This window comes from Grampus griseus, assembly GCF_964374135.1.
Source record: "Grampus griseus genome assembly, chromosome: 9".
NCBI classification, from domain to species: Eukaryota; Metazoa; Chordata; class Mammalia; order Artiodactyla; family Delphinidae; genus Grampus; species Grampus griseus.
The window spans coordinates 37,415,147-37,429,689 of record NC_139003.1 but is presented as its reverse complement, the minus strand read 5'-3'; the positions used below and the strand labels follow the sequence as shown (position 1 = coordinate 37,429,689).

General features: G+C 37.5%; 1 protein-coding gene across 2 annotated transcripts in view; it reads right to left on the bottom strand.

Annotated features, from left to right (window-relative positions):
- IMMP2L (inner mitochondrial membrane peptidase subunit 2) overlaps window positions 1-14,543 on the bottom strand; it is a 900,746-nt gene that overhangs the window by 848,611 nt on the left and 37,592 nt on the right. For both annotated transcript variants that reach the window (XM_082662558.1, XM_082662559.1), the window contains exon 3: window positions 8,932-9,068. In XM_082662558.1, the coding sequence (XP_082518684.1) occupies window positions 8,932-9,066 (135 nt within the window). In that variant the 5' untranslated portion in view covers window positions 9,067-9,068. The remainder of the gene's footprint in view (window positions 1-8,931; window positions 9,069-14,543) is intronic.

The following is a 14,543-nucleotide window of genomic DNA, read 5'->3' as shown; positions in this document are numbered from 1 at the left end:
AGGGGAACTAAAGTACTATGCAATGAATGATGCTCAAGACTGATAACCTATACCAGTAGGAATTCCCTCAAAATGGCACACAGATTCCTTTAATGAATACTGAGATTTAGAATGGATACCTGGATGATGAATCTCACGGTGCTACACACAAACATGTAGCAGAGATGGGTCAGCATTCGAGGGTACAATTCCAAGGGAGTTTCCAGAAAGGGGTCCGTGAGCCCCTTCACTGGAGCACTTTTCTGTCTTGAGTCTGTTCATCACTGGTCCTCTGTGCCACTCTGTCTCCTGCTCAGTGTCCCAGTTATCTAATTTTCTCCATCACCCAACTGATCTTTTATTTTCTTACCTCTTCTTCACATTTTTCTTCTTTCTTGCCTATTGCTTTTTCTGCCTTCCTTTCATACTTTTAAGCCTTGGTACAAGAAGACATCACCATGGATCCAGAATACTCCTTCTGTTCCACAACAAATCAACCAACTGCAATAACCTGGATATAATTTTCAGGCCTCAGAGTCAATAAAAGCAGATGTGCTCCTTGAAGGAAGCTCAGGGACTTCCAGAGAGCTCCACACACCCTGCCAACTATTTAGTACTTGAATCATTAAAGAAATTTGAAGACAAGAATTTTTTCAAATTTTTTGCCAAAAATTCTGCTGAACCCCATGGTCTAAACATGTTCAGTTATAAAAGCTGTATAGTAGCAAAGATCTCTTCCACTATGCTGAATTAATTAATCACCATATTTCTTATTGCACTTTCAGCTCCTAAATAATTTTAAGTATGATTTAGTGATATCTAATGAAAGTGTAAACAAGTTATCTATTATACTTAAAAGTGGTCTAAAATTCCTAAAATATAGGTCAAACCATAATAAACATACATTTTTTTCCTTTCTTCCCAGAATATTCTTTCCCCTTTTATTCCAAAAATAGCACCCCCTCTTCTTCTGGGAAGTGTCACCCTTACCTCACCATGAAAGCCCACAATGTGATTCAAATATACGCTGTCATTTTCTCACTCCAACTAGCCACAGGCTAGGCGTGTGCACCTGTCCAAAGCTGGGCCAGTCATGGCACCCTAATCTTCTGGCCAAAGTTGATCTGTATTTGTATGGGTAAGGGCATATGGCCCAAGAAGAATCAATCACAGTCCTTCCTCAAGATTTTTCAAAGTGAAATTAAGGCATAAGGAGAAGTCTCTCTCAGGCGGTGATGAAATTGGCATCTAAAGGCATGAGACCTGCCAGCTGCCATGTGCCCTGCATTGAGAAGAAAGCTGGTCTGAGAGAACTAAGCCAAGATGCAGACAGAAGTAGACGTTGAAATAGAAAAGACTGAGCACCCTGGCAGCATTCAAATCCCTGGTTCCAGTTGTCTCTGACAATTGCCACACTCCTTCCTTTCTCCTAGGTACATCATAAGCCTTCCAATCAATTCCCCTGTAGATCTAAGTCAATTCAAGCTGTTTTTCTGTAACGAGTAGCCAAGGATATTCTACATAATCTACCAAACAAACTACAAGTTAACAAATTTGACTTCTTGGGGGTAGTGGTTCAGGAATACTGTAAGAAACTCTAATGTATGTTCAACAAACTTACTATTTAGTTAACAGACGTGGCATTTAAGGATGACACTATTTAACACGTTCTTCACTGGGGATAAGCCTTCTCTTTTCATAAAATGGTTGGTTCCTTGTGTTTTTTTCCTCTGAGCACAAGCCATGAACATAGATGTTCCGTGGGTATATACTGGGCTACAAACATGAAGATTGGGATACTATGATTGCCATATGATCCTCTGGAATGTCATGAGATCCCAGGTTAGGAGGTTTTGTGTTCTGGAAAAATCCATCTAAGGACAGTGAGGGTTGTGTAGCAAGATAGCACTAACTAAACTGGAGAATAATCATTATTCACATGATTATTTGTTACCAAAGGATAATACCTGTGGATGGGTTCAAAGGGATGAAAGGGACCAAAAAGGAATTTCGCTAATTTGCTATGGAGAAGGCAGTTTTAATCTCAAATGAAGCATCTGACTCAAAAGCTCAACAAAGAAAGTTTAGCTTTCCCTAAGAATTGGGTCTAAGACGAGGCTGCTAGGAATTCACAATTGAAGAAGTAGGAAATGTAAAATCCCATCTGTGTTCAAAGTATTAAATTGCATTTAGAAATAAAGCCATACACCTGTAAATCCCTCCTCCTATGCCTGCTGTACCCCATGCAATACAATATTTTTGCATTCAACACAAGTGAACAGTTTGCTTGGGGCTGGTGACCCACCCTAGAGGGAACCTGAGAGACAGGGTTGAGCTTAGAATCCATTGCCCAAGAGAAGGCCCTAAATCACCCTCAAATGATGAAAGCAGAAGTAAATATTCAGACAGCCCTGCTTTAGAAGTTTAGCTTCACCAAAAGAGCACACACTCTAAGGATCTCATTGACCACCTGAACTCAGGAAGAGACCTGATTTTCAGTACAATAATTACGATTTAAAAAAAGGAAATTCAGCAGAAGCGGGAGAAACGGAGAGATGGCAGCGAGATAAGGACCTGGCCTGCCAATTCCCACTCTGCAGATGAAGGGGCCACAGGCCAAGAAGTGCAGGTACCTCTGGATGCTGGAAAAATAAATGAGTCCCGAGGGGAACAGCCAGCTCCACTCACCACCAGTCCCTCCCATCAGGAAACTTGCACAAGCCTCATAGATAGCCTCATCCACCAGAGGGCAGACAGCAGAAGCAAGAACTACAATCCTGCAGCCTGTGGAACAAAAACCACATTCACAGAAAGACAGACAAGATGAAAAGGCAGAGGACTATGTACCAGATGAAGGAACAAGATAAAAACCCAGAAAAACAACTATATGGAGATAGGCAATCATCCAGAAAAAGAATTCAGAATAATGATAGTGAAGATGATCCAGGACCTCGGAAAAAGAATGAAGGCAAAGATCGAGAAGATGCAAGAAATGTTTAACAAAGACTTAGAAGAATTAAAGAAAAAACAAACAGAGATGAACAATACAATAACTGAAATGAAAACTACACTAGAAGGAATCAATACCAGAATAACTGAGGCAGAAGAACAGATAAGTGACCTGGAAGAAACACTGGTGGAATTCACTGCTGCGGAACAGAATAAAGAAAAAGAATGAAAAGAAATGAAGACAGCCTAAGAGATCTATGGAACAACATTAAATGCAACAACATTCACATTATAGGGGTCCCAGAAGGAGAAAAGAGAGAGAAAGGACCCGAAAAAATATTTGAAGAGATTATAGTCAAAAACTTCCCTAACATGGGAAAGGAAATAGCCACCCAAGTCCAGAAAGTGCAGAGAGTCCCATACAGGATAAACCCAAGGAGAAACACGCCAAGACACACAGTAATCAAATTGGCAAAAATTAAAGACAAAGAAAAATTATTGAGAGCAGGAAGGAAAAAATGACAAATGACATACAAGGGAACTCCCATAAGGTTAACAGCTAATTTCTCAGCAGAAACTCTATAAGCCAGAGAGAGTAGCATGATATACTTAAAGTGATGAAAGGGGAGAAACTACAACCAAGATCACTCTACCTGGCAAGGATCTCACTCAGATTCAATGGAGAAATCAAAAGCTTTACAGACAACCAAAAGCTAAGACAATTCAGCACCACCAAGCCAGCTATACAACAAATGCTAAAGAAACTTCTCTAAGTGGGAAACACAAGAGAAGAAAAGGACATACACAAACAAACCCAAAACAATTAAGAAAATGGTAGTAGGAACATACATATCAATAATTACCTTAAACGTGAAGGGATTAAATGCTCCAACAAAAAGACACAGGCTTGATGAATGGATACAAAAACAAGACCCATATATATGATATCTACAAGGGACCCACTTCAGACGTAGGGACACATACAAACTGAAAGTGAGGGGATGGAAAAAGATATTCCATGCAAATGAAAATCAAAAGAAAGCTGGAGTAGCAATACTCGTATCTGATAAAATAGACTTTAAAATAAAGAATGTTACAAGAGAAAAGGAAGGACACTACATAATGATCAAGGGATCAATCTAAGAAGATATAACAATTATAAACATATATGCACCCAACATAGGAGCACCTCAATATTAAGGCAACTGCTAACAGCTATAAAAGAGGAAATCGACAGTAACACAATAATAGTGGGGGACTTTAACACCTCACTTACACCAACAAACAGATCAACCAAACAGAAAATTAATACGGAAACACAAGCTTTAAACGACACAACAGACCAGATAGATTTAAATGATATTTACAGGACATTCCATCCAAAAACAGCAGATTACACTTTCTTCTCAAGTGCGAACGGAACATTTTCCAGGATAGATCACATCTTGGGTCACAAATCAAGCCTCAGTAAATTTAAGAAAACTGAAATCATATCAAGCATCTTTTCACACCACAACACTATGAGATTAGAAATCAATTACAGGGAAAAAAACACAAACACATGGAGGCGAAACAATACGTCACTAAAAAACCAAGAGATCACTGAAGAAATCAAAGAGGAAATCAAAAAATGCCTAGAAACAATAGACAATGAAAACATGACGAGCCAAAACCTATGGGATGGAGCTAAAGCAATTCTAAGAGGGCAGTTTATAGCAGTACAAGCCTACCTCAAGAAACAACAAAAATCTCATATAAACAATCTAACCTTACACCTAAAGGAACTAGAGAAAGAAGAACAAAAAAACCCCAAAGTTAGCAGAAGGAAAGAAATCAAAGATCAGAGTGGAAATAAATGAAATAGAAACAAAGAAAACAATATAGCAGAGATCCATAAAACTAAAAGCTGGTTCTTTGAGAAGATAAACAAAATTGATAAACCATTAGCCAGACTCATCAAGAAAAAGAGGGAGAGGACTCAAATCAATAAAATTAGAAAGGAAAAAGGAGAAGACACCTCAGACACCGCAGAAATACAAAGCATCCTAAGAGACTACTACAAGCAACTCTATGCCAATAAAATGGACAACCTGGAAGAAATGGACAAATTCTTAGAAAGCTATAAGCTTCCAAACAGAACCAGGAAGAAACAGAAAATATGAACTGACCAATCACAAGTAAAGAAATTGAAACTGTGATTAAAAATCTTCCAACAAACAAAAGCCCAGGACCAGATGGCTTCACAGGTAAATTCTATCAAACATTTAGAGAAGAGTTAACACCCATCCTTCTCAAAGTCTTCCAAAAAACTGCAGAGGAAGGAACACTGCTAAACTCATTCTATGAGGTCACCATCACCCTGATACCAAAACCAGACAAAGACACTACAAGAAAAGAATATTACAGACCAATATCACTGATGAATATAGATGCAAAAATCCTCAGCAAAATACTAGCAAACAGAATCCAACAACACATTAAAAGGATCATATACCATGATCAAGTGGGATTTATCCCAGGGATGCAAGGATTCTTCAATATATGCCAATCAATCAGTGTGAAACACCATATTAACAAACTGAAGAATAAAATCCATATGATCATGTCAATAGATGCAGAAAAAGCTTCTGACAAAATTCTACACCCATTTATGATAAAAAATTTCCAGAAAGTGGGCACAGAGTGAACCTACATCCACATAATAAAGGCCATATACGACAAACCCACAGCAAACATCATTCTCAATGGTGAAAATCTGAAAGCATTTCCTCTAAGATCAGGAACAAGACAAGGATGTCCACTCTCTCCACTATTATTCAACATAGTGTTGGAAGTCTTAGCCATGGCTATCAGAGAAGAAAAAGAAGTAAAAGGAATACAAATTGGAAAAGAAGAAGTAAAACTGTTACTGTTTGCAGATGACATGATACTATACATAGAGAATCCTAAAAATGCCACCAGAAAACTACTAGAGCTAATCAATGAATTTGGTAAACTTGCAAGATACAAATTAATGCACAGAAATCTCTTGCATTCCTATACACTAATGATGAAAAATCTGAAACAGAAATTAAGGAAACACGCCCATTTACCATTGCAACAAAAAGAATAAAATGCCTAGGAATAAACCTACCTAGGGAGACAAAAGACCTGTATGCAGAAAACTATAAGACACTGATGAAAGAAATTAAAGATGATACCAACAGATGGAGAGATATACCATGTTCTTGGATTGGAAGAATCAATATTGTGAAAATGACTATACTAACCAAAGCAATCTACAGATTCAGTGCAATTCCTATCAAATTACCAATGGCATTTTTTACAGAACTAGAACAAAAAATCTTAAAATTTGTATGGAGACACAAAAGACCCTGAATAGCCAACGCAGTCTTGAGGGAAAAAAGCAGAGCTGGAGGAATCAGGCTCCCTGACTTCAGACTATACTACAAAGCTATAGTCATCAAGACAATATGGTATTGGCACAAAAACAGAAATATAGATCAATGGGACAAGATATAAAGCCCAGAGATAAACTCACGCACCTATGGTCAACTAATCTATGACAAAAGAGGCAAGGATATACAATGGAGAAAAGACAGTCTCTTCAATAAGTGGTGCTGGGAAAACTGGACAGTTACATGAAAAAGAATGAAATTAGAACACTCCCTAACAGCATACACAAAAATAAACTCAAAATGGATTAGAGACCTAAATGTAAGACCGGACACTCTAAAACTCTAAGAGGAAAACATAGGAAGAACGCTCTTTGATATAAATCACAGCAGGATCTTTTTTGATCCACCTCCTAGAGTAATGGAAATAAAAACAAAAATAAACAAAGGGACCTAATGAAACTTCAAAGCTTTTGCACAGCAAAGGAAACCATAAAAAAGATGAAAAGACAACCCTCAGAATGGGAGAAAATATTTGCAAACGAATCAAAGGACAAAGGATTAATCTCCAAAATATATAAACAGCTCAATATATATATATATATATATATATTTTTTTTTTTTTTTTTTTTTTTTTTTTTGCGGTACACGGGCCTCTCACTCTTGTGGCCTCTCCCGTTGCAGAGCACAGGCTCCGGAAGCACAGGCTCAGCAGCCATGGCTCATGGGCCCAGCAGCTTCACGGCACATGGGATCTTCCCAGACTGGAGCACGAACCCGTGTCCCCTGCATCGCAGGCAGACTCCCAACCACTGCGTCACCAGGGAAGCCTGCAGCTCAATATTAAAAAAACAAACCAATCCAAAAATGGGCAGAAAACCTAAATAGACATTTCTCCAAAGAAGACATACAGATGGCCAAGAAGCACATGAAAAGCTGCTCAACATCACTAATTATTAGAGAAATGCAAATCAAAACTACAATGAGATATCACCTCACACCAGTTAGAATGGGCATCACCAGAAAATCTACAAACAACAAATGCTGGAGAGGGTGCGGAGTAAAGGGAAACCTCTTGCATTGTTGGTGGGATTGTAAATTGATACAGCCACTATGGAAAACAGTATGGAGGTTCCTTAAAAAACTAGAAATAGAACTACCATACGATCCAGCAATCCCACTACTGGGCGTATACCTAGAGAAAACCATAATTCAAAAAGACACATGCACCCCAATATTCACTGCAGCACTATTTACAATAGCCAGGTCATGGAAGGAACCTAAATGCCCATCGACAGATGAATGGATAAAGAAAATATGGTACATATCTACAATCGAATATTACTCAGCCATAAAAAGGAACGAAATTGGGTCATTCGTAGAGATGTGGATGGATCTAGAGGCTGTTATACAGAGCGAAGTAAGTCAGAAACAGAAAAACAAATATTGTATATTAACACATATATGTGGAACCTAGAAAAATGGTACAGATGAACCGGTTTGTAGGGCAGAAATTGAGACACAGATGTAGAGAAGAAATGTATGGACACCAAGGGGGGAAAGTGGCAGGGGGTGGGGATGGTGGTGGGATGAACTGGGCGATTGGGATTGACATGTATACACTGATGTGTATAAAATTGATGACTAATAAGAACCTTCTGTATAAAAAAATAAATAAAATAAAATTCAAAAAATTTTTAAAAAAGCAAATTCATTCTAACTCCTCAGAGCTGATGTCTATGCCCTCACCTAGTTCTAAGACAAAAAGAAAAAAAGTAAGCTGTTTATTCTCTGTATAATTTTAAGCTTTTAGAAGCTTATACATTCATTTTATTTGTGTTTTATACACATATTGAGCACAACGCATGAACTTAATACATGCTAATAACAGAAAAAAACAAATTATATTACAAAATGCAAATTCTTCTTAGTTGCATAAACTTACTTAAACAGCTAGGTTCCAGACATCAATTTTAGAATAATCAAGTTTTCTCTAAGTTACTCCAGAAGACTATTTGCATATAACTTTTGGAAATCTCCACTCCAAATTTCTTTCAATGTAAATAGCACTTAATGTTTTCAATCAGCAACAGGCTTAAAGAATACACTAGAATATCTGAGATCAGTGCTCTAGACTTTTCTACCTATCAGAAGTGTGTGTGTGTGTGTGTGTGTGTGTGTGTAACAATAGAGTAACTGAATTTGAGCCAAATCCATCTTGCAGCTGTACTAATAATTTGATCCTAAAAGGATATTTAAGTATGTATTCAAATATGGATAACTTAAAAATCTTAAAATCTCAAGCCACAGCCACAAAAAATGGTATCATGTAGTAAAATTTCTTTAGAATCTCCATTTACAATTCCAAAAAAAAAAAGCCACAGATACAGAGAACTATCTGATAGCTAATTTTATTCACCTCTGCTCTGATTTTAATATGACTACATTAAAAGACCTTGTAAAGAAATTTAGCAATGTTAAATTTCAGTTCAAGGCCTTTTTAAAACCTTTCAGTTCCAGCATAGAGATAATACACAGAAATATCATTTCTAATGCCTGAGAAACAGTGAAGCATGTGCTTTAAAGAACGAAGTCATATTAGTCTCACCTGCATTGATGCTCCTTCCACTCTTGCCACGCAGGCAACCTGATCCAGGAAAGTCACTGCCACAGGCACCGCCACAAAGAAGCCTTTACAAAATGCCTTGAAGTATCTCTTCACCCAGCCTTGAGACAGTGCCATACCTAAAAGCACAAAGAAAACAAATATGAAATTAGCCTCAATAAGGTGAAAAAGAAAAACATAAAAACAGCCCAAGAAAAATAAGAGTTAAGAAAAAGCAACCTCATCTCAATATGTTTCACACTCATCCCTATAACCATTGGAATAAATTTGACTTAAAATCCCAAAGGCAAATACATTAACTTAGGTTAACTCTTTTCAGTAGCTCAAGTAGCTTACTAATTTCAATAGAAAACTTCTCCTCACAAAGCAATGAGTTAGAAAAAAAATAAGCATTCCAAAAGTAAATCCTTTCCTGTTGCTGACTATGGTGGAGATGCTCCTTAAAGCCCTGATATCTGTTCTCTTCTGCAATAATAGAAGTTCTAGTGGGACACATGGCTGCCCAGCCTCCCTTGCAGCTAAGTGTGACCATGTGACTATGTATGATGAATGGCATATGAGCAGCAATTACATACTTCCACACTGTGCCCTTAAAAGAAGGATGCCCTCCACTTTCTGTTCCCATTTTGTGATACCTGTGGTAAGGACGTGGTTGTAGTTAAAGTTAAAGATGGCAAAGCAACAAAAGAGAAGGGTCCTAGGTCCCCAGCACCATGCAGACACTGTCATTGCCCTGCATCGCTTACACTCGAGCTGTTAATTAAGAGGTAAATCATTTTCCATCATATTTAAGCCAATGCTATAGGGCCTATGTTATAGCAGCCAGACTGATCCTAACTAATACAACAATGAAATCTACGAAAAATCAAGAAAAAAAAATCACTGCATATGAATTCAATACAGAAAATTATCAACCCTCACTTAGCCCTGTAACTTGATTAATTTTCAGATTTCAGATTGCCTAGCTAAGGCAATCCTTAAACTGTCTCAAGCAATGAAAAACAAAATAGTGAGAGATCAAAATATGCTACCCTAGAAGATCCAATGGACCCAAACTCAGTCCAACAGATGAAGAATCTTCCTGGCTGGAAAAGACAAATGACCAGTTCACCAGTTTCTCAAAACAATACTTAATTCATACTGTGTAACAGACTATAATTTTTGTCTTTTATTTCTTGAACAGGACTAGATAGATACAGGGAGACCAGATTATTCTAGCAGTCCAGGGCAAGAGATGATGGTAGGATGGATTATGGTGGTGGTGGTGGTGGTGGAGAGGGACCAACATGGGCAAACTTATACCTATTTTGGAAGTTAAACTGACAGGATTGAAAATGGATGGGCAAAGGCTGGGGAGAGGAAAGGAGACAAGAAAACTGTCAAGGGGTAGTTGTGACCTATCCAAGCACTGTTATTTTGTCATTCCCTTGGATTGCATTCCAAAGTACTAAAAACATGCTCATGATTCAATTCCTCAAACTTCTAATAAGTACAAGGTCATAAGGTGGGTGCTAGGGATACAGGAGTGAAAAGGAGATACGGTCCTTGCACTCAAGGAGTTACAAAGTGCCAGGGAAGACTGCCCTTAAACAAATATTTCCAATGGAAATGAGCATTAAAATGGGCCAATGTCTCTGGAGCACAGGAACATGGAGCAAGGAAGTCTATCCATCAGAAAATGATTCAGAAAGGTCTCTCAAAGGAAATGGCATTTGAGGTGAGACCTGGGCTCTTCAGCAAAAGGAGCAGCATGTATGAAGTCTTCAGAGCAAAATAAAATATGGTTATTATAGAAACTAAAAGAAGTTCAGTTTGGATGGAGTATACACAAACTTTACCATGTTAATTCTCAATTTTTAATTCAGTAAACATTTATTTATTGCCTGCTAAACACCAATGCTAAGTGCAGAGGATATAAAGGCAGCTACATATACAGTATAATATTTAAAAACTCTCACTAAATATATTTTCTATATAAATGTATGCATATAAAAGCATTTTAAATAGTTATCTGCAGTATTGTTTTAATCATTTAATAAACACCCATATGTCACTTGAATAATTATTAAAATATAGAGAGACATAAAAAAGCAGGTTTACCAAAATGCTAAAAATGGTTCATTCTAGATGTTGAGAAAGTAGATGATGAACTATTTTCTTCTTTGAACTTCAGTTGGTTTCTAATATTTAAAAAAGAAAGATGGTCCTCAGAAGTCACTTCAATGTATAGATACTATGGGGTAAAACTAGTCTTGCTCTCTTTCCCATCACAATAAACAAACCACACTTTTGCAGTCTAGTCCCTGCTGCTCCAAGTAGAACAAGTAAGATTATTCTCTGTTTGTGCACCGATCGATATATTATAACTGACTGCAATTCTTTTATGTAGCCAATTCAGACTATGACAGAATATTACATGCTTTTGAAAACATCTTGAAAGTCTGAAGAGCCTTGGAAATTCTTACCTTTCTACTCACCCATAGTAAGTACTTCAGTTCAAACAGGAAAAAAATACTGACAATTCATATAACAACTAACCTGACCACTTGACTATTTAAGTAATTAATAAACTGGCTTTAAACACACAAACCTATGCTTGCTTAAATATATTTTAATAATCAGGTCAAAGAGACTTAGATAACCAGAGGAGTTAGACTCAAAAAAAAAACGGATAGTACAAATAGAAAAACTTGCTTCTATATATCTGTGGCTCTTAGAATAAAAGTAGCAAATATATTGACAGAATGAAAATATAATGTGTTCTCTTGGCTGTTCCCTGTGCCCTGCATGCATGGACCTTCACCTTCACTAAATAACTAGGGATAGCAGCAGGATAGAAACTAGGAAAGCTTCAAATACGATGACGCCACAGCTATCCCAGTTGTAAGGTAGCATGCATGATTACAATGTAAATTAAAGGGGAAAAATACATTAACATAAGTTGCATTAAATTCAGGTTCCCAGAATTTTACACCTCCAATTCTTTTCCAATATAAACTCCCCCCTATACTGCTACTCCATTCAGTCACTGTGGCACCCAGGAAGAAGCATGGTAACGAGTGTCAGGGGCCCTGAGGTGGTGTCCTCTCTATGTCTACAAATAGCTGCATGACTTTGATCAACTCACTTCTGGTCCTCAGTTTCCTCATCTATAAAAAGAAAGGGGTTAGATTCAATTTCTAAGATCCTTTCTAGGGTTAACATTCTATATTTCTATACATTTTTTGATTGCTTCTCCAGGACGTTGAAAAGGTACTAAAATTAAGAAAAGCACTTAGATTATTATTGACTAAGAAGAAATGTTATGTTGCCTTTTAGGTTTGAGATTTTTTTTAATGTTGAAACGAAAAAATAACTTTGCTTTTATTAAACAAATAGTTAAAAAGGGAAGCAAAGAGGAAGTTGGAACTAGTGCAATTTCTGTGAAAGGACATTTTAAATACAGGTAAAGACCTGAAAGCCACTGCCCTTTCCCTTCTCACACTCACAACTCCACTGCTCATCAGGGCACTGCTGCCATCTCCTGCACAACGGTAAGGACAAATATTTTTCTACTGAGAGATTCTCAAAGAGCATGTGGGAGCTGTGGGAGGTGTGCCAATCTGAAGGTGTGCAGATTCTGCCCCAAGCCAAGGGGGAAAATAAAAGCTGCCTTGCAGATAAGGGGTCACTATTTTCAGAGGCTTAAAAGCAAAGTCTCAGTACAGTCCTGTCCTACCCGAATTGTGAACCACACCTCTACCTCATAATAAAACGCTTTTAGAAGCTTCTCACTATCATTAGAATACTAAAGCTATACATAAATGAAGAAATGAATATTATACTTCTATGTCAAGTCATATCAAATAAAATGTTTAAAGTGCTATGGCATTCACACTTCATTAAAGTTAATGTATTTCTTTTTCTATAAAGAACCATTGGGATGATCTGGTGTTTTGTTCACACCTTAAATGTTTAAAAGTACCATACTAATAAGCACCTAGCATCCACTTCCTCTGCCAAGATTTCCTTTAAGCAATAATAATGTGACCATCCCTGGCAAAAAAGGAATAATTTTTATTCCTAGTGAACTAGTGAACTCAATTCTTCTAGTAACCATGCAAGTCATTTAGGTTCAAAACACTGCTCCTGAGAAAATTATTGCTTAAGTAGCAGGCACATCTGGTTCATTGCTAAAGTACATAAACTGAGAATATTTTTAAATAAGCTTTCAGAGTTCACTGAAATCATATTTGCCACCTGGTATAAAACACCTGCAAGTAAAAGGTTTTTTGGTGCTACTGACCTCAACCACATAATGACCTATACTCTAAATACCTCTCTTTCCTCTCACAACTTGTTATGGTTTGATCATACATGAATCATCTAAAATCATTCTTAAATTTGCATATATTTTAGCTTATACAAAGTCACTCATCCATAGCAACCAGGTGAATAAATACAACTCAAGTCATCCTAATTATAAAAACTATTTTAAAATTGTGTGGCAGGTTTGAAGGTAAGAGGAAAACAATAAATTACAAAGCAGTATCTTATATAAAATGTAACCTTTCTATCATAGAAATCAGCCTGCACATTTGGATAGCCAAATCAAGATTTTATTTGCAAATTCAAACTATGAATATCAGAGAATAAAAGAGCAGGGACCCAAACAAATCTGACACCCAATTCCTGACTCAGTCAATATATATTTATTGATCACCTACTATGTAACTGTGCTAAGGGGTGAGCACATAATGCAGAACAAGGCAGGCTTGGTCCTTGGCCACGTGGAGCTTACATTTTCATTCTCTCTACATTAAGTGCCTACTTTGTGCTACTCACTATGCTAAGATACCAAAAGTAAAATGGTACACTGAGTCATAGTTCCTTCCCAAAGGCCCTGTGATAAGATCACAAGAAATGAGTAGATGACCACACACGATCAGGCTACCCTCCTCCATGTATCTCTCCAGGAGCTCCTGGTACCAATAACCTCACTCTGCAAACAAAGTATAAGCATGTGCAATAGGAGGCAGGAAGCATTAGGATACGTTTACACTGAATCAAGGGAAAAATAATAACTGATGAACTAGAACAATTTTGATTCCACTGGAAGCAGATCTGGGAAAGTAACTGATGGATACCAATTTGAAATAAATTACAGGGCCACCTTCCTCCTTTCAGATTATAAATAAATACTATAAAAATAGATAATTGGTAATCTTTAGAATGTGAACTCCAGCATGAAATTATTTATCTTTTAACTTGTGTGACTTAATAGTTCTCACTCAAAAATGTGCAGAAAGGACAAAACAGCAAGAAAAAATAAAGTATGAAGAAAAACTAGTCAAAAATAATAAAGGAAAGAAAGCTGGGCTTCCCTGGTGGCACAGGGGTTAAAACTCCGCCTGCCAATGCAGGGGACACGGGTTCAAGCCCTGGGCCAAGAAGGTCACACATGCCGCAGAGCAATTAAGCCCATGCACCACGACTACTGAGCCTGCGCTCTAGAGCCCACAAGCCACAACTACTGAAGCCCATGAGGCACAATTACCAAAGCCTGCACGCCTAGAGCCCATGCTCCGCAATAAGAGAAGCCACCGCAATGAGAA